This window comes from Falco cherrug, chromosome 3 (assembly GCF_023634085.1).
Source record: "Falco cherrug isolate bFalChe1 chromosome 3, bFalChe1.pri, whole genome shotgun sequence".
Taxonomy (NCBI): domain Eukaryota; kingdom Metazoa; phylum Chordata; class Aves; order Falconiformes; family Falconidae; genus Falco; species Falco cherrug.
The window spans coordinates 6,855,566-6,876,705 of NC_073699.1; the positions used below are offsets into that span (position 1 = coordinate 6,855,566).

The window sequence follows — 21,140 nt, forward strand, 5'->3', positions numbered from 1 at the left end:
AAAATAGAAGAAGATAAGCAAGACAATAAAGAACTTGACTTAAAACTCTCTGAAATATTCTCATAGTTATGTGTAATTTCCGTGGGTCATTGTCATGATCACTAGGCTATTGGTATTCCTGTTTCCCTCAGACCGAGGCCTTAGGGAAACAAAATTATTGCAACTTAACTCAAATACTTTTCTCTATCCCCTAGGTCCTACTTACAAGAGGAATATAACATTTGACAAAATTGTTCTGGTGAATTTTAGAGGAGTGGAGACTAACAGCTTTTCTGTAAATGATGAGGACTTACTCCTTCTTGACAGTTTTGCTTTGGAGCTGTATGTTTCATGTGATTCATATGATGCCATCCCCAAAAAGGACTAACAAGCACTCATACAATGAAAGGATAACAGGATTGTCAAAGAATGATGGAAAAACCCTGCACCGCACCAAGCGTGGTTGGATGTGGAATCAATTTTTCTTGCTGGAGGAGTACACAGGTCCAGACACTCAATATGTGGGTAAGGTAAGTCTTGTGTTTAGAGGTGATGTATCTGACACCCTCAGTATTTTCCCTCCTTCTATATAGTTGTTTTGCCTTTTATACAACAATTGTCCCAATTTCTCATTTAAGTCAAAAAAAGAATACCAGGGACCACCTGAGGCTTCCTTCCATGATTGTCCAAAGTTATGAGAGAAATGAAGTACTTTAGTGACAATAAATAGAAAAATGTTTAGACTAAAATGTTCAAATTTCCTATTACATATGCCCCTGCAAGTTTTATCACTAAATAATTTCCAATTTTCAACTGTTAAACACAAATATTAGATAAGGGAATAGAGAAGTTATGCTTCCATTCATGTACCTCATGGCATTTACCAGTATACTGGGATGTGTACCTCCTCAAGTGAAATACAGAATTCTATTTATTAATAAGAAAATTGCTCTCTATGCAAAATATACATGTATAGATAGTGTTTGAAGAGGAAAAAAAAAACCCTGGTTTTCATAATTTCTGCAATAAGCTGAGATCTTTACTTAATGGCTTGAAAGATTCCATTCTTTGAGACCTATCTGTGTCAGTTATTGCTGACAACAGCATCTCTGAATTCCACCTGTCTGCAGTCCTATTTTTTTTCTGATAAGACACAACTCAAAGATTTCCAGATTTTTAGCCCTTTTTGGTGTCTCACCGTCCATAGCTCTGCCTTCTGCTCTGGTATAAATAAACAATCTTGATAGAGAACTAGGGTACACACAGCAACCACCCAGAATGACCTACAAACTAAGGAAAATTTTATCTTACTATCTTAAGTTAATAAATGTCCATTCCATATTCTGTCACTCACTACAATGCTGTCACTAGCTTGGATTGACAGGTAGTTCTCTCACTTTCTGGCGCCTAACCACCAAATGGATTGAGACATTTTAAATTCAAAGACCTCAAAATGTTTTCAACATTTGGTAATATCTCTGGTCATTGGAGGCATAATCATCTAGCAAATATGGAAATCATCTTTGTCTATTAAGAAACAAACGTCAAAGAAGCCAACCATGGTAACTATGAACTTGATTTATTCTGACCTTGTTTATACCAATACTACACCCATAAAATTCTGTTTTCAGTGAAATTAATTCTGACTTGCAGTACTGGAAATAACATGAGAGGAAACAATCCTATTGCTAGATCTGTTTATCAGTGTGTAAATTAGGAAGGTTTGTTTCAGGCAAAGGGATCTTTAGAAAAGAGTGAACAAACTGCATAGACAGATTTCTAAAAAAAATTTGGTTAGAAGTATCTTTTAGGATTGATCAAGCTTGCAAGGAAAACATTTGATAAGGTACACAATACTATCTATCTCCATAGCGGTAAGTTCTACCTAGATGCACAGACATTTTTTTTTTTTTTTTTTTTGTAGTAATAGAAAGCTGTCATAAAAGGCAAGTGTCAAACATAAGAGTTGATTCCAGTTTCAATTCCACTATATATCCACTGCTAGAGATGAATGGACTCCAACCTACCTATGTCATTCTCAACCTCAAATAAATTAAGCTTACATCAAAACTGTCATCACCGTCTCTGTTTCACACAAGGAATGCCCATGCAGTACGTTGCAACAGATGCAAACTTACTCTGTACTTACTCCAAACTAACCAGAAGCCAATGAACCTTACTACCATAGAGCTAAGTCCAGGAAGGAAAACAAATTGCTGCACAGCAGCTGGATTTGAGATGATTCATTTCTCACAACTCAGATAACATGTTGAGATTTTTCACATTTGACTGCAAAATATCATACATCGGCCCTGAGGGAGAGGTCGGTGCTACTGATTCTCTAAACAGATGGAAATCACCCCAAATATACCCCATGTTCCAAAGACATGGAGTTGGATTGAGGTGATAAACTCCATGTGGTTGCACTAACTTTAGAACAGTTTATAACATGTCAGAACGATCATAGTTCTTTCCTCAGTGGTATAAAAACACAGTAAATGTATTTGAGTTAGTTCAAATTATCCTGGGTACATGTGATACACCAAGAGGGAGCTGCTATAAGGATTTTTTTTTCTTTTTTTTTTTTTTTAATAATAATAAAAAACCCCCATGCACAACTTTTTTGAACAATATTATTCTGAGAAATGCTTGCATCTCAGGTTTAGTATTCTCCTGCTCAAAGTGATGATAATTAGCAAACTGGTAGTGTGGAGAGAACATTTTTATTCCAACCCATGGGGACTAGTTCATAGCAAGTATTCTTATCCAATCCCTTTTTAATATGGATATGCACAGGCAGATGGATTACTGGGGTAGAATAATAAATGTTATACTAAAAACTAAATGAACCGAAATGAGAAACTTTATCAGTTAATCAGCTTCTGAAGGATCATAGCCATAATACTAAAAAGTAGATTTCCCAGTCTAGTTCAATTTGCAAACAACTTTAATCTGTTAGGTCATTCTTCATGTTTTGTTAGTGATGCTACTTTGTTGATGCTTTATTTTGTTATGATTGCATTCTGCTACTGGCAGTGGGCTAGGGTGACTCAGTATGACATAATGGGATAAAATTTATTTATTAAGAAGCATGGGCACATGGGATGGAGAACTATTCTGTGACATCCACACAGCTCTCACTCCCAGCGCTCAGTCCCCCAGCACAGTTCAGACCAGCAGCAGGGACCCGAGGGAACCGGACGCTTGCTTTGACTGCTGGACTGCCCAAGTCCTGGCGGCAGTCTGGCCCCTGAGAGGGCATTTCTGCCTTGTGCTTAGGCACCACTTGTGTCACAGGTCCCTGGAGGGAGGAGTTTCTTCCTCATATCTGAGGTGTTCTCATCTCAAGTAGTGCTTTTCAAAATCAGATTGTCAGCAGTCAATGGCCTTACTAATTCCTTGATGATATCTTTCCCCATATCTAAAGCCAAGTAGCAGTTGTTACCCTTGCTACCAGCCTTACTCTTGCCCTCTGGTCTCCTTCCCAAATGTCTTCAAAGAAAGTGGTTAACAGCTCCATCATTCCTGCTTTTTTTGTTTCTTGCATGCACATACCAGACTAATCTAAACAGTTAGAGCTGGCAGATGCAATCACGGTCTCATTTATCTGTGAGGTGCTTGTGGGTAGGCTTCACCCTGCGACAAGAAGTAACTGAAAAAGAAAATTTGTGTACTGGTAAGGTAGATGAAAAACCCAGCTCCACACAAACCTGGTGCATGGCTCCCAAACTCCTTTACAGGGATAACGTGGTGTTAATCAACTCTGAACAGCTAGAACAGAGCTTATGTTCCTAATTGTAGATAGTTTTTAGACAAAGATAGTGGCAGTGATGATAGGCGACATAAAATGGAGACCAGTAAGTGCATCTAATGCACTTAGCAGAAATAGACAGTATTGTTTGATGAACAAAGGAATTTATATTAAAACAGTATCACAGAGCCTTGTTTGAAAATCTGGCCAAGAAAAAAAAAATATCTAAAACAAATGACCACATTCTTTCAAGATATTTGTTGCTTTGTATGAATGTTGAATATCTCAGTGAGATCGTTGATGTGAGGAACTTTCAGACTGGAGGAATTTTCAGAGGATGTAGGGAGGGGAACTGTAAAACTCATTCTGCCCACTAAAAATTCACAGGGAGGGGCAGGGAATAGATTACAATACAACATCCCAAGTCAAATGTATGAGAGAAGATTCTTTTTAAAGGAAAAGAAACAACTGGCAATTTTTTGTGGAACATAAAGTGTTTGAGAAAATACATGTAATACCTGACTGTATATGTCACTGTGGCATTCCTTGGTTTCTGGGATCTCCTTTTCTTTTGCTAGGGAGGGGCCATAGATCCAGCTTCTCAGCTGCGACTAACTGTAAGTCCCATGCAGAACCTAAGAAATAAAATCTAAACCACTGATCTTCTATGAGAAATTTCTAACAAATTTACTCATGTTCTAAACCAGCAATCCAAAGACATCAATATCAGCAACCGTTTTGGAAAATGCAGTCTTTTATGCTTTGCAACAATATACTTAAGTCGTAAAAGACTGCATTTTCCAAAACGGTTGCTGATTTTGATCCCTCCTAGGGATATTTTGTAAGGACTGGAGTTAGGGGTGGGATATTTGGCATTTTGCACAAGTGATGCCCCTTCAGTGGGTATTGGATAAGTTATTTAGAAATGGGGACACACAAAAAAAAGAGGTTTTTCCCTCCTTTAAGTCACCCAATTAGATTTTTTACATAAAAGCTAGTCTCTCCCTATATCAAACAGGCACTTCGCTAACCAAAGGCTAATCTTGAATGGCAGATAATGTGTGAAGTTCCATGCAATGTATGTTAGATCCAATGCTAAACGGTGCAATCAAACACCTGTCATATCCCGGAATCCAAAAACAATAAACAAACAACAACAATTTTGTATGCTACCTGCAAACTTTTTTTATATTAAGGGGGGAAATACAAAATCAAATTAAAAAGAACTGGCACTGCTTAGAATTAGCTGCTCCATGAATAACTTTCTGTTTAATAACTTCCATAAAAATAAATGAACTAGGCTTTGCATGTCATAAGTATCATTTAAATTGGATGCAAACTGAAGAAAAATCTCGGTTCTACCTCCAGTTAAGCAGTGAGTTTGATTCATGACATTTGCCTCAGTGCCTTATTAAGATACATAAAGTGAAAATAAAAATATTCAGAGGGTGGGTTGTTTTGTTTGGGGGTTGGGGGGGGGGGGGGAATGTGTGCGTTTTGTTTTCTTTTTCAGGGGAGTGGGATACAACATATATTTAAATGTAACCATTATTTCTTGTAGTTTTCACTTACAAATATTCAGACATCTACAAGTGAGGTTGCCTTATAAGTGCAGTCTGGCTTAAAAGAAAAGAGAGATTCAAGACCAAAGAACTTCATGTAACGAGTCAAGAAGTCTCACTGAACTGCCAGCCTCACCAGACTTGCTGTCATTTAATACAAAACTTCACTCAACTGCCCCATTATACTGTCTGTGGTTTTTGGTTTGTTGTTGTTTTTCCTTGCTTAATGGACTTGGATAGTATTTCCTTGTAAATAGAGACTGAAAATGTATTAATGCCTGAAAATATTATTTCACATTACTTCATTTGCTGCCCTAGATACACCACAGAAGCCCAGAGTAGGCTTCCTTTCAATATGCAAAGCAGCAGGGAACTCAGAAAACGGGATCAGTGAAGCCCTTACTCTTACTTACTTAGTCTTATTCCGGTTCATCCATGTCCTCTCAATATGTTGCCAAGGCCTTGGCCATTCTCAGCCTCCACTCCGACCAGTTTGGGAGGCAGAAATTTAAGGCCAAAATGGGTGACCCACTGATGGGCCACACTCTGTAGTAACCTGAGTTTCTGCATCCTGAAGCATAATGTTTCACACCGCCAAAATATCTTTTTATTAATTACCTAGTATTTTTTTCTTTAGGTACTGAATTTTATCTTAATCCTGCCTTTAAAGTATGTGACAGAACTTACTTTTTCACTCATGCCTTAATCAAGCTATGCGATTAATCCATAAGGATACCTTTCCAGCATTTGTTATTTTCCCTCCAAAGAGTCAGTTTAAGAGCTGCCTGTTCTTAGAATGAGAGAACATACAGGTGCACTATTCTTTTGTGTTTCAAGTATGCTAACCACTTTGTTACAGATGCATCCCACTTGTCTTATTGGAAAAACTGTTGCATTCAGTACAACATCTAAATGCTGCTAAACCCAGCATGTTTCTATGACATTTTTTGACTTAGCAGTATGATACGTTTTGAAAAAAACAACAAAATCATAAACAATCATACGTTGTTGACATACAATCATTTAAAAGTGTGATTCAGCTGGGGGAAGATGTCATCACATTCTTAACGTATTCCATCTAGCATGCACTATACCCCAAAGCTATCTTTTAAAACACAGCTTTTGAAGAAGCCTTAATAATATATTTTCTTTAGACTCTGTGCTCTTAAAGTAAAATAAGTATTTCACATTAAATAAAAGAAGAAAAATCAGTGGGGTCTCCTGAGTCTCCTCCTTTTGTCTTTCCTTTCTCAGACTCCAAGTTTTTGCTTGTCTTTGAATGAATACTGCAGAAATAATGATGTATCAAAACAAAAGGGAAAAAAGCTGTAAGGACAGAAAAGATCAAAGAAATAAGAAAAAAGAGTCTGACTAATATTTAAAAAAATCAGAAATGGAAAACCTATTTGATTCCAAAATTAATAAATTAACACATTCTCTCCATTTACATTGCATTTGTCAGCTAGCACATTTTTTTCAACAAACATTTCAAGCAGCCATATCTCTAGGCAGATGAATCCCCCAAAATAAAACTAAAATGGAAACAGGCAAACCTAGAAATAAAAGGTTAAAAAAAAGCTACAAGGCCCTGTCTCCAGTTATATTCATAACAACTACAAATACTAATGAAGATCCATAGCCTTACTTGTTCAAAAATAATTCATTTTATGAAGGTTTCAAAAATAAAACATATTGAAAAATTGTTGGAAGTACACCTTATTTTTGTCAAAAAATAGCAACCCCCAAAGTTTTCAATAAAATTTGATTGCTACTTTTAAAAGAAACCTGGAGAGCCAGGGAAGAAAACAGTGAAAGAAAAATCCTACATCTTCCAAAAATAATGGGACTGTTTTCCTTTGAAGAAAGGACAGAAGCTCATTTCTGACAACCTAAATACATTTTTAATTGCAGTTTCAAAAATAGTGAAGAGATCTAATCACATCATGCATAACCCAAGTATAAACAGTTTAAATACAAACTGTCCTGAATGTTACATTGCAATGATAGGCCTGAGTTAGAATTTTGCAAGCAAATTTGGATATCATATTTCACAGAGTAAGAATAATTTCTGAAAAAAACCTGCAATGATCAGAGACTTCAAATGCATGAATAACAAGAGTGAGTTGGCATTGTTTGGTACAGATAGAGCAGCTGTCATGAGATCTGACAGCTTCTGTTTCTTCAACTACATAAAAAGACTGCTAAAGAAATATTTTCAAGTTCTTATGTTCAGGGCAAGAAGTTGGGTTCATACTGTCATAAGGCTGATTTGCATTCAATATTAGAAAAAAACCTGATTTTAAATACAATCAACACACTGAAGTACTAGGTAAAGATCACTCAGAGAGACAGGATTATCTCAATACTGGAGGTTTTCATGACAAACTAAAAAATCACGTGCCAGAAAGTCCACACTGATCCTACCTGGAGCCAGGATGATGGCAAAGATTATCCCTTTTAGTCTTTTTCTGTTCTGTTTTCAAGGATTCTGTGTGTGTTTTTCAAGTTCAAATGCTAAATCAGCCAAATTGCTTGTGTAAAACAAAACTAAACCAAGAATAAACCCAAAGACATAAGAAACGAGGAAATCCTAACTGTTTATTCTAAACTCTTTCCTTTCCCTTTTTCCTTCCCCTCTCATCCAGTCCTCTCCCAGGACAGAACATCTAGTATGTAATGATTTTCAAGTTAAAAGAAAAAAGCAAAAGGCTGCCAACTATGTGCCTTTAGAAAGCCTTTGAGCATAATGTAAAAAGGAGAATTTGCAAGATAATTTTTGAGAATTTAGCAAAGCTAAGCAAAAACTTCATCCATAGCATAAATATAGGCATCTGAAAAATTACTAGCTACCTTTGATGCCAAAGCCAACATAAGACAATTCAATCATAATACCAAACAATAATAATTCCCCAATTCTTTCACCTCTCTCCCTCCATGCTTCGCCTGTCAGGTGTGGAAAAAATATGTTCACCCGATACCCAACATAGCAGCAAAGGCTACTATGTGGAGTCTAGCTGACTGTTCACTACAATGTTTGCTCTTTGCTTACTAATAGGTCCACTTCTCCGGGCATCTCCCAAATGTGCTCAGGCCAGGACAACAGTAATGGGTGCCTGTGCCTGCACGGGAGAGGTCTCCACGGGAAGTCTGCTAGGATTGAGGGTGTTGACAAACTAATGAAAACCAAGGCTCAAAGTAAAACCACATAATTTAAAGACATGGTAGGCATGGAGAATGGAGTTCTCTTCTGTCTCCAGTTTTAATTTTCAGTCTCCATCTGAAATACCATTTTCATTTTAATAAAAACTGGCTTTTCTGAGTTTAAAAGCCTCTTGGTCTCAGTAAGTTTCTTATGCAAAAACATCTAAGTAGGTCTACCTCAAAGACCTGGCTGGCTCAAGAACCTGCCACAATAGGTAATTATTATTCATAGGATAGCCCAATCTTCTTATTACAACTTCATAAGGTGGTATTTGTCTGCCTTGCAGCTTTAAGCCTGTGAGAAGAGAAGATTAGAGTAGTGGCAATCTACAGACCTATCTTCATCTGTTATCAGGCAATTATTTATTGTGCATGAAAAGGTGGGAAGGTGAAGAAAATGTGTTTCACAAGATACTTTTCATGATGTTGTGTATTTACTGCATTGATTACATTATGGGAGTGATTCTGAAGAGGCGAAGTGTTTTGAGTCTATTGTGGTTTACTGGTACTTGCCAGCCTGGTGATAAAAAGAGTGCAAACCCCATCAGAGCAAATCAATATGCGACTGCTTAGAAAGGGCAATTTGACTGCATCAGAGGCTGGTATTGTGCAACATCTTGACTGTTGGAGAAAGGCTTATGAGTACTCACCTTGAAGACAAAGAGAGAAGCTGTCAACAAGCAACTGTCAAGAACAGCAAGTCTTTTCTTCCTGTATGTGTCTGATACATCAAATCCTGTCCATTGCAGGAATCATCACACATTTCAGCCTTCGAGAAACTGAGAAATATATTGGTCTAGACAATGCAGTCAATTTAACACTATGCTGAGTATCAATCAAAAGAGTAATCTGTGATCTCACATCAGTAATAGAAATACATAATTATGGTTAAATCCTTGCCGTAGCAACACAATCACACTGGCTAACTTCTGCTCTCTCTTATATCAATCTATGGTCAAGAAACTCTGCTGAAATCTTTCTTTTCTGTTTTTACACAGAAGTGTGTAATAAAAAAAGCTAGGTAGCATTCCAGCCTCCGTGAACATTTCAGAAGTTACAAATTCCCCCTATCTTGCATCACATTTCAGGAACAGGTATGCCTATTTCAGATGGAAGCCATAATACCAGTTTTGTCAAATTGTGAATGTGAGGAAACTACAAACAGGCTGATGATATTAAATTTGGTTTAGCCTTAATTGAAAATAAATTGCTTTTATGTATTCTCCATTTCCATAGAGGGAACCTAGGGATAAATGACATCAATTTATCTGTATTTAAGTTTATAACTCTTAACAAAATATCAGAGGTCTTTGGAATGGTTGATTCGTCTACAAGAACAAAATTTTGACCCAAACCCTGCCATAAATTGATGATGCTGGACATAATTATTAATAAAATTTGATTGGATGTTTGCTTTATGTGAATTTTGCTTTATTTTTTCCATCTGTAAAATGCAATTGCCAACACTTAACTAATTAAGCTTTTCCTCAGAAAATGTCTATGTGTCAGTTGTTCTCACATCGTATTACAAAAAAGCTCTGGAATATCATGAAATCATAGCCATGATTCAGCCATTAGACTGAAAGCATGGTTTGGAAGTATTTGGTTTAGTAAGTTACCAGGGCACACTATGAAAAGAAGGAAAAAAACCCCAAAACCTAAATATTTAATAGCTACCTCCCTGGTGAACAGTGCTTGAATTTGTGATAGAAATGACTACTTTGACTTTTCCTAAGGCATAGAAATTACAAACACAGAAGTAATAAGCGGGATAATGTTATACTTCTAGTCAAGCATACATAAAATACATTCATGTAATTTAAAACTTGTGAATCTAGTTATCACCTGTAACCATTTCTGTCCCTGGAACTTTTAGCTGCTGCTAACTTATTTCTACTTAAAAGCTGAAATAGATTTAGTTTCTAAATACTGAGAACAAATTTGGCTTTTACAAAAAAGTTCTGTTTTACAACGTGTTATGCAACTTGCTATGCAGCTTATGTGGACTTAACACTACTATATTACACTGCTGCAACTACTGATGCAAGCTTTAAAAATGGTGTATTTCTGATAGTTCAGTCTTACAGGAATTGTAGAAGTAAGCACATTTTTCTTTTTAATAAGCGTTTGTGATGAATAAATACTGTCAAATACCATGAGGTATCAGAGCATTAATTTTTCAAATATAACTGGGTCAGGTAGTTGACTAATAGGACTGAATTAAAAATTGAAAAATAAAATACAGAAAGTATTTGCTTACCTTGTCTCTCTACCACTGCAGCATCTACATTCAATTGTTGAGACTAAAGAACCTTTAGATCAATAATCTGAAAAAAAAAAAAAAGGCAAAGTTACTGAACGTTCTATGTAACACAAGTGACTAAAAGAAATAATAATGATAATTTTGAAACTATATTAATTAGATATAAACAAAAGGTGTGAACAATAAAATTAATGTAAAGAGCAGTTTGGCATGGAAGCAGGTATTTCTGTATATATTGTTGCTGAGGTAAATAGAAGAGACATTGTTGCAAGAAATCAAAATAAATCATTACAGTTTTTTTAACTGTCCCTCTGAGTTTCACAAAACATGGAAATACATTAATCTTTGTACAGGCTAGTAATTGCAAAGTGGAAAAGGTCACAGTCTGATTCTCACCCATTCCATATGAAATATTTAGAATCACATTCAGAAAGGCATGAAGCAAAGTGCAAAATGTGAACCTACCCCAGAAGAAAATCTTTAGTCCTTCAAAAATACTGCTAATGGAGGGAAACAGGAATGACCCATTCTGTTTTCATTCTATTAGCGGTACTGCAATTAATTGCCTTTGTACCTCAGGTGGCTAAATCTGGTCTAACTTCAAAGCGTGTATGAGAAAAAGAAACAACAAAAAACCCTCACAGTTTAAAATAATGTTGTGCTTCTAAAAAGCTGAGAATATGTATGTGTGTATTTATGTATATGTATAAAACTCATTGTTTTCTCTTCAGGATAAAGAAAAGATTTAAGTTGATCTTTTTGATGAGGATAAAAGAGAAAAGGATAAATAAACCTTATAATGATGATGCTATGATTAATAATAATAATCTCCACTTATGTAAGTACCATTCAATGAAATATATCAAAGTATTTTATATAAAGTTGACAGTACCTAATGTGAGGCAGGCAATGTCATAATATGTATTCTTCCGAGGAGAAAACTGCAGCAAAGTTGCTGAAACAGTGATTTGAGGTCACAGAGCCAGTCAATGACAACAGTTAGATGCAGCACTGCATAGCTATTGCACAGGGACAAATTCAGCGTAATGGTAAAGCTTATCTATTTGAAAAGATCAGCGCAGAAAGGACAGCACACATCAAGAGTGAAAACCATTTGGAAAAAGAGCGGTCCTGATCCTTTATTTTTAAAATTAGCAAAATCTCAAGTTCTGTCATAAAACTTATCTCCAAATGGTCAACAAGACTGTGTTCAACATTGACTTCAGATGAAGTTATAGGATAATTAGCAAGATAATAAATTTTACTTTGTGTGCTTCTCCAAAGTACAGAGTAATTCTTTAGGCAAAAACGGATTTCAGCAAAGAATGAAGACTCCATTTTCTTCTAAAAAATTTTTATTTTTTTCATAAAATTAATACAAAATTAACATCGCTGCATTCAGATTTTTATCTGCTTTAACCAGACACAAATGCTCTGACTATCCATGCTGTTAAACTAACATTAGTTTAACTCATCCTTTATGCACCTCCTGCTGTACTTCCCTTTTGTTAATATTTGCTCTGAGAATAAATAAATAAATAAAAAATCCCTGTTAAATTACTCCTGCATTGTCTGACATCTCCAGATTAATCTCACTCCATCTGATCAGCTTGCAGATTCAGCTATTAAATTAAACATACCTCAACGAAGCAACACTGTTGGTCTGCAGGGCTTTGTGCTTCTTTTGGGCCTTATGCTGTGGCTTCTCTAGGCACTACTTCTCTTTCATGGAGTTTTCATTTGAAGCCTCAGGCAGCCTTATCCTGGCTCTCCTCCAAGCCACAGTGTGCTTAATCAGACAGGTGCAATCGGCCTGTGGTTTATGCAGAACCTGAAGCCCATCTCAGGTCCCTTCCAAATGGCATTACACTTATCAAGTTCTGTTGTGCCAGGAAAGTAATGAAGTTGTTTTGATAACTCTTCCAGCCACCATCTTGTCTTTGCTATCATTACAGTGATTGCCTTTCACAGGTGGTATTTTGAAACAAGATTTAGAAAAAACATACAAGTAGGTAATGCAAATTTCAATAAATATAAAATCAGTGACAACTAAGAAGAAGCAAAACAATGACCCTAAATACTTCTTTCCTAACTGCTGGTTTTCAGCATACTCTTCTTGAAACAACAGCTTCACTTAGGAAGCTACATTATCGCAAGAAAGATTCAAGGCTTGGTGCTTATTATACCCCAATCTGATTTCAGACCTTATGCTTTGATATACCTACCTTTGAGAATCTCCTTCTCAGATTTTATCAAGTGTTGGGCATGCACCTATGTGTCTGGGAACAGGCACAGGACAGGGGGATTTCATTCAGACTGAAGAAAGTATGAGATAGATAATGCTACAGTATACTTCCACTGAGCACCCTTCAGTTGTTAGGAGTTTACATTTCCAATACAGTCTGCAAAGTAGAGAAACAGCAATAATACTGTGTTTTTCCTTTTTGCTTGGGGAACTTTGCCAATAAATAAGCAGTAGCAAAAGACCTTGGTGATGCTTTAAGTCAAGCAATGATCTTACCTACTGTTCATTTGAAAGTTTTGTTTTAGATAAACAGGTAAGGTATTTAAAAAGTCACCATTTAATAACCATATACCAAAACGACTATTGGGGAATGGACAGATTATTTCTTGTGAGGAGTGTACAGTGTCCACAAAATATTTAGCTTATCATTTTGCAAACCAGGATCTTACGAAAAATATGCCTTTTAAAATTGTGATTTGAAGCTTTGTGGTAGGCATTATTGTGGATAAATAAGTATGGAACTCAGAATCATCATTTTGGGGTTTGAAATATATTCATGCACAAGTAAATATGATTTAGGATAATAAAAATATTTTTAATATTTCTAGAAACAACATATAGTTGAACGGTAAAGGAAAAATGCACATTTTGGGATCTGCTTCAAGTCAGCAAGCATACAGTCTGTTTTTGTTTGTTTGGTGCTACAAACCTGGAAGCCTGTTTACATATCTTAGGCCAAAAAAGACTCTTTGATCATATTGCCACACATCTTGATGTTTTATTCTATTACTCTTGAATTGTGCTGTATGACTTGCTGAAAAAATATTATCTTGATTTGTAGACACCTGTCTACAAGTACACATATATGTATACATATATACATATGTATATAGAGACAAAAAATTGTAATTAAAAGTAGTAAATTCTCCTGTTATTGATGTGTTCTTCAGATCATTGTGAGAGACTCAGAAATGGAAACAGTATAACATTGGTCAGTTCAGTATAACTTCAGTCAACGCAGTACTTATCTACAGTCGGTCAAGGGGTAACTAAATAAGTTCAGACATCAGATTCATAAACCGAACCAAATAAAAACAAAAAGACCCCCCTCCGTAGGTCCCTCTAGCATCCCTATTCTAATCTGACAGTTGCAGATGTTGGGGCTGGCGGGGAGGTGAGTGTAAAAGAAGCAAAAATCACAGTGGTCAGACCTGCACGCTCTCTCAAAACAGCATCTCCTATTGCCTCTGAGATAAAGTACTTGGGTAGACAAACTGTTGGTCTCCCCTGCTAGAATATTTCTTATATGCTTACTAGCCTAGAGCTGAGCCCAGATCAATTAGTTCTGTGGAGGGTAAGGGACAATTCATCCATATGACAAACTCATGTTTCCAGGGCCAGAGCTTTTATTCCTGCCTATCTCTGTGCAGATCTTTTGGAACTGCAGCACAGTTTGAGTGCCTCTGAAACAGCAAAAGGTATCACACACAGAGACAGATTTCACTCAGAAGTTTCTGGTGAGAGAAAAACCAATTCTTATCGTGAGGCCTTTAAAATAATGATGGATTTACCAGTTATTCCAGGGATTGATTAAAATGACAGTGCTTGAAGTTATGATGTGATAATTTCTGACCTGTGGATATAACTGATGACTTATAGTAACTTCCTGTAAACCTCTATCTCATTTTATGGAACAGCCAAATGACAGGGTATGGCAAACCATAAAAGAAGCGTTTGTTTCTTTTCATCGGGCTGAAAACCTGCAACTCAGCTGTTGATCTGGAGAACAGAGAGAGAAGAGCAAACAAAGAAATTCTATGTGCTCTGAAATCCAATTCTTTGTGCAGAAGAAAGATTGCAACCAGTTCTCCAGATTTGTCTACAACCTAGCATATAGGGCACAGGAAATGTAGAAAGTATGCATAGGAAGGAGGCACTTGAGCAAACAGCTCTGGTTTCCAGGACAACCTCCTAGGTATGGGGAGATGTAGGTGGAGGGAATTATTTTCCCTGTATTGTGTTTGTCTCAACAGAACCAAAAGACTAAGAATTCTGCTGAACCTTGCCTGAATTAAAACCAGATTTACCCTTACCTACTAAGTCAAAATCAGCACCTGCAGCTGATGTCAGCAGTGTTTTTCACAATGTCATTCTCTAGAGAATTTGTAACAATAGGCAGCTGAACACAAGAACCAGATGCTGGAAAACAGGAGATAAGAAAAGTAAATGTCATTTGCCTTGTTTAATATACAGTCACTTAGGTTACCATCACACACTGAGTTTGGTTGTTTAATTAAGTTTGTGCTGATGTCACAAATTCAAGTCAGGTAAACACATTGCCATTTAGCACATACATAAAACTTTTGATTAAACACACATAAATAGAAAATTAAAGCAATGCAGATAGTGCTACTGCAATCCACATTGAAGAACTACTGCAGTTATTAAGATATCTTTAGCGTTTTTAATTAGTTCAAATGCAAATCAAGGAGAATACTGGCGGAGCTGCTGGTGGTGCTCTATCCTAGCTGCTGTAAATCTCACAAAGGTCTGAAATCATACAGTGGGGAACCGGTTGATATCTTACCTGCCACTAGCACTCAATGTGTTTTCTGTGAGATTTTAGGGATGGCTAGGATGCCACAAGCTCTTATTTCAAGCTCATTTCTTTCAATTTTTATATTAATTAATTTTGTTCTAGGTAATACTCATCCATCCTCCTTTGCAAATACTATCTTCTTTCCCATCTCTATATGCATAACCTTATTTACTTGGAGTAAGCTTAGAGTGATAATTACAGTCAAGTTTCCTGGGGTCAAATCAATTTATGATTTAATACATATTGGGCAGACTTGGAAAACTCAATCCTTTTCTATGCCACAGCTTCAGAATAAATAGCATAGTACAATCACCATATATGAAAAGAAATTTGATGTAAATAGGCACATGGATTTGTAAATGTGACATACACATGAACTTGTGTTTTCCTGTATTATGCATGTAAAGTTCCTAGGCTTTAGCTAGAAACTGTGATGAAAAGAAATTTGAGGAATCCTAAAAGTACAGAAATCACATTCTCTCCTCTTACTTGGGAATAGCTCATGCTTTCCTGTTCCTTCCCAGTCCTTACTATTTATGCTTATTGCTTTTATATTTAGGAAGATATAAGCACATTTGAAAGAATCATACTAAATCTGACAGTTAATGACACTGTCAATGATTGTTTATGCCATGTACAGTCTATCACGGTTTCCTTGTACATTTCCCAGAGTCAGTAGGTTGGGATATATTACAGGTAAACCCCAACATTTTATAGCTGTCAAACTACTATTATAATGCTTCATTATGTTAAATTTATGAAAAGTTTTTTCAATCTGAAGTTATACATGGTTTGAGACTTTTGCCTTAAGCAATAAAGAAAGCAATGTTATGGAAGGTAAACTCAAGGAAAAGACTTCGTAGTGAAGGCAAAGTTGTGACTAGCATGTGGAAAACACCTTAACTGTACCACGACCTAAGAGGCTGAACATACAGCATTTGAGGGGGGTGGGGGGTGGGGGTGGGTGACAAAGTTTTCCATCTGAAGCATAAATTGCACATGAAACATAAAAAGAACATAGATGTGTTCGAATAGCTGCATTATGCTTCAGCAAAACCTTAAATAGAAATATATTTAGTGTAAAAAGACAGTCCCAATGTAACTCTTGGTTCAGCTTTCATTTTCACAGGGGATAAAAAATAATCTGTGACTTTTGTAGCTTCCAGTTTCTCCTGCTGACTTATAATGCCTCAAACCAAAATAACTAGCACCATTTACACTTTATGTTTTAAAGTTATGCCCTCAGCAACTGGCAGAAAAAAATCCCAGCAAGCAAACCCTAATGTCCTCCTTCAAGAAAGACCTTTGAATTGCACATACTAAAACAAAACCCTATTCCAGCCAAAATTAGCAGAGATTTTGTAACAGGGTACTGCTCTAAACATCTAAAATATGTATACAGGCATCAACAAATGTAAGATTTACCATTAGCATTTTCAGTGTTTTCTGTAAATATAAACGCAATCTAACTTTAGTGGTGAAGATGGAAAGGAATAACAGAGAAGATTGCAGTAGCCACCTTAGAAATTGATTTATGCAACTATAATATGAAAGAGGAATTAAGATTAGCATAGCGAATTTACAGACACTATGAAAATACCTTCACAATACTACAGGATGAATTTTAAAAATACTGTAAGGACATTAAAATTCTCTAATGTAATTTGTAGGACTTTTGCTCAAAGAACTTCCTTTCTTCTACTTATACACAACAGTAACTAGCAAGTAAGGATGAACACCCAAGTGCAAGTACTGCACAATATAAAGGGCAATGTTTTTGACAGTGAACACAGGAAGAAAGGTATCACACCATAGCTATACCTGACCTGTGGGACCCAGAACCACTTCTCCATGCCAAGAAAAAACTCAGATTTGCATCTTGCTCCCATTCTTCCCTGTCAAGGTTTGAGGAGAGCAAATAAAAATAGGTGAGACAGATTAAAACCTTTGTTCTTTATAATGTGTGACCAGGATTTTAGTGAGTTTAGAGTTTCAGGTGTTTGAGCCTGGGCCTGGGTATGCCCATGAATTCACTTGTTCTCCAGGTCATATATTAATAATGCCTATCTGATAAGTTTATGACACAACTTAAAAAAAAAAAAAATATCTGACTATAGAAGTCTGTATTTGTGGCCTTTGTCCTCACCATGTGCATCTGCATTCTAACGGTGATTGCAGCTCCATACAATCCAGCACCCTGGACATACTCTTGAAGAGGCTTGCTTGTGTTCTGGCAGCAGTTTCACCACAACAATATGGAAATCAGCATCGTGACACTGAAAAGAGATAATTTGACCCCACCCCAACATATCTTCACTTAAAAAGGAAGGAAAGAGCATTGTTCACACTTTATACAGGGTATTTACAGACAAATAGGGGCTGAGATAGGATGGCCATGGGATATCAGGATTCCTCCCTGGAAACAACTGTGTGGGTGGAGGCAGTGGAGGTAAGAAATCTCTAATAGCTCTTTTTCTATACTGTGATACAGAGGTATATTTTAAACCAAGTTGTAAGCATTAGTACAGTACCTACTACAAAGTAAACATCAATCTACCTTCTCCTTGACGTGTCTTCATCCTTCCTTCTCCCTTATCCCCCTCCACAAGAGACATCATACCTCTTTTCTGGATTTAGGTAACTAAATAAATGTTTTCACTGTATTTATTCCTAACAATCTTGCTAGTCTTAAGTAGCTCATCTTGCTCTTTTTCCCCCCGTTCTTCTGCAACAATAGTTGTATAGAAAGGAATTGCAAATAAAAGGAACTCTAAATGAAATCTGGCAATTTCTTGCTTCTAAATGGAGAAAATTCATTCATATGTCTATATAATTTTTTAACTGTGTCCATTGATTTTCCCTGCTTCTATTGATTATATGTCTGCTTAACCTGAAAAGAGTTACTCTTAATTACAAAGCGTGGAGAACCAGATCACCTGCACAGTTTTCAGGAAATTTATTTAATTAAAGCTGAACTCAGAAGAAAAAGTCGAATACTTTTAAACATGGGCCTTAGAGGAACTGTTTTCTAAGGTAATTTTTTTCCAATTTTTCCTTCATATTTTGCATTCTATACCAATCCCTGAACTTGATAATTTATGAGATATATTTTCCCTCCAAAGAATGCTGATACCGTCTCCACTGTGTATAATAATAGCACTTTTGAGAGAAGTTATGGATTAAACTTGGACATACTAAGAATGCATATTCAAATAATACGATATATATTGAGTGCCACATGAGGGTGAAGCATAAGGTAAAGGAGCAGGGTACTTAATTTAGAGGAAATAGAATTATGCTGGAGAACTTTGAGATAATCTGTTGTTTGCCTACTCACTTACTTATTGGAAATTGCAGTAACAGGGACCCATGTAAATTTATGTCAAGATTTCTTTTCAGAACATCAAGGTCTCAATTATCACATCACATAAAAATTCAGTTTCACAGAACTGGATATAAAGGCTGATTAGAGATGCACACTTTTCCTATGTAAATACAGAAAAAAGATTGAGAGAGCATTTTATGAGTATGTCCATATTTATAAGGCATACATTGTTACAGAAATAGCTAATTATCACTCCCATAACCATTACCAATGTCTTCTCTGATGATCCTCAGGAAAAGTTGCGTTGTGAATGTGTATAGAAGACTATAGAAAAAGAAATGTGTTCAAAAGAATATTAAGAAATCAAGATACCAAGCAGTGCATCTTCTAAGTTATGTCTTCATTCCAACATGTTTCAGATGAATTGATACTAGGTATTGAATGGAATAAGGATGACATTCGTTATCAGTGTGGCCACTATATACTGAGTAACTTATTATCTGATATGGGAGGGAGGTTGGTTTGTTTGTTTGCTTACTTTTATCAAAGTATTTCATGACTGTCCTCTGACCTGCCAGCTCTTCACAGAAATTACAGAACAATTTTTGATATGAGAAAGGATACATTTGACAGGTTCATTTTCCACCCATATAGAGGTTTTGCTTGCTAACCTACCCCACCACAAATAGAGACAAAGGATCACGTAGAGTAAAACAAACCAAATATTTCAATAGGAATGACTTTCTGCTGACAGTAAATGGTGGCCCTCCCTGTACCTGTTGAATCTGTAAAATGTAGAGGGAAATCACAGCAGTCAAAGATTACCTTGGATCAAATGTATGAATACTATTTTTCCAGTTTGAATATCTGAGCCTCCTTCACACACGTGAAGTTTCCTAATTTAAACCAAAACAAAACAGTTTACTAATTAAAATTTCTAGGATGTAGAAAAAAATTGTACTCCTGTTCCTTGGTGTTTGTGAATAAAGGCCATGATATTTTGTAAACTCATAACACACCACATGTTTGGACGTGATTTTCTTTAGGTAATTTTCTGTAGGCTCTTTGTAGAACAATTAAAATTTCAAAAGATGAAATCATCGTTTACATTATAAATTCAAAATATCTAAGCAGTTTATGGAAGATTACCAGTCATAGAGAAACACAATATAGATTGATCAAAATTAAATTGCAGTTTCTTCATACAAATGTGTATGTTCCTATCTTCATCTGTTTTGCATAAACATCTACAATCTCATGGGGAGTTACTGTGTCTCATAAATTAAAAGCATTTTTCCTAATCATGTAACTCCAATATAGTGAGAGAATGGTTTGATTGTTCTTTTTTACACAACTAGTATCCTGTTTCTGTAAGATGCTGGATAATGTTTCACTTTATTTATTTATTCTTGAATACGAAAAGGTCCCATTTTTTCACAAACTGTTGTTGCAAAATTACTTCCCAGATTAATGAAGATTCCTTGAATACAAAGTGCAAACCAAAACATACATAGGAATTAGAAATTGTTACAGTTCAAATAAGTGGTAGTTTGCAACTGTACTTCAAGTGATCTTCTTATAGTAAGTTGGCAATAGGAGGTGAAACTCTTCATATTTAGGAAATCACATTCTATTCCCATATTTATCATGCTTTAAAACTCTGTTTATCATTTGACAGAAACATGAGATAAGTAGGAAGCTTAAAATACCTGTAACAGTTTGAGTTACCTTACATCTTTGGAGATGGTTTGACCAACAAGATAGAATAAATTAACCTGTTGTTCAAGGATCTATGTATAGTTGAGGAGCAGGGTAAGGGAATGGCAACAGACAGATGTGATTTTTTTTTCCAGAACCACCCATTAGCACAAAAAAGATCATTGCTCCTACTACTTGTTCGTCATCACCCCATTTCAAGACCCCATTATCAACCCTGGATTACCAGCAGAGCTGCTCTTATGAGCAATCAAAATAAGGTTGGCAAGCTAACATTTACATTCACAGCCCAGATCTCTGCTACACTTCTGCATCTGCCTTCTTTTAGTATATAGGACCTCTTTTCAGCAGATGACCAGCTCTCCAAATTTAGAAAGAGTTTGCAGGAATAAAAAATTTCAAATAGCAAAATTTGCAACCTTTGCAAGTAAAGGGCAAACTTTAATTCAGTTTAGTGTCTGACAGATTCTATAGGTAGCAGAACTGCCTGGGAAAAGAA

General features: G+C 36.1%; 1 protein-coding gene across 1 annotated transcript in view; it reads left to right on the forward strand.

Annotated features, from left to right (window-relative positions):
• The first annotated feature begins 200 nt into the window (after nucleotides 1-200).
• CDH9 (cadherin 9) overlaps nucleotides 201-21,140 on the forward strand; it is a 66,876-nt gene continuing 45,936 nt past the window's right edge. Inside the window, exon 1 of the mRNA XM_005432793.4 lies at nucleotides 201-509. Within this exon, the coding sequence (XP_005432850.3) occupies nucleotides 279-509 (231 nt within the window). The 5' untranslated portion in view covers nucleotides 201-278. The remainder of the gene's footprint in view (nucleotides 510-21,140) is intronic.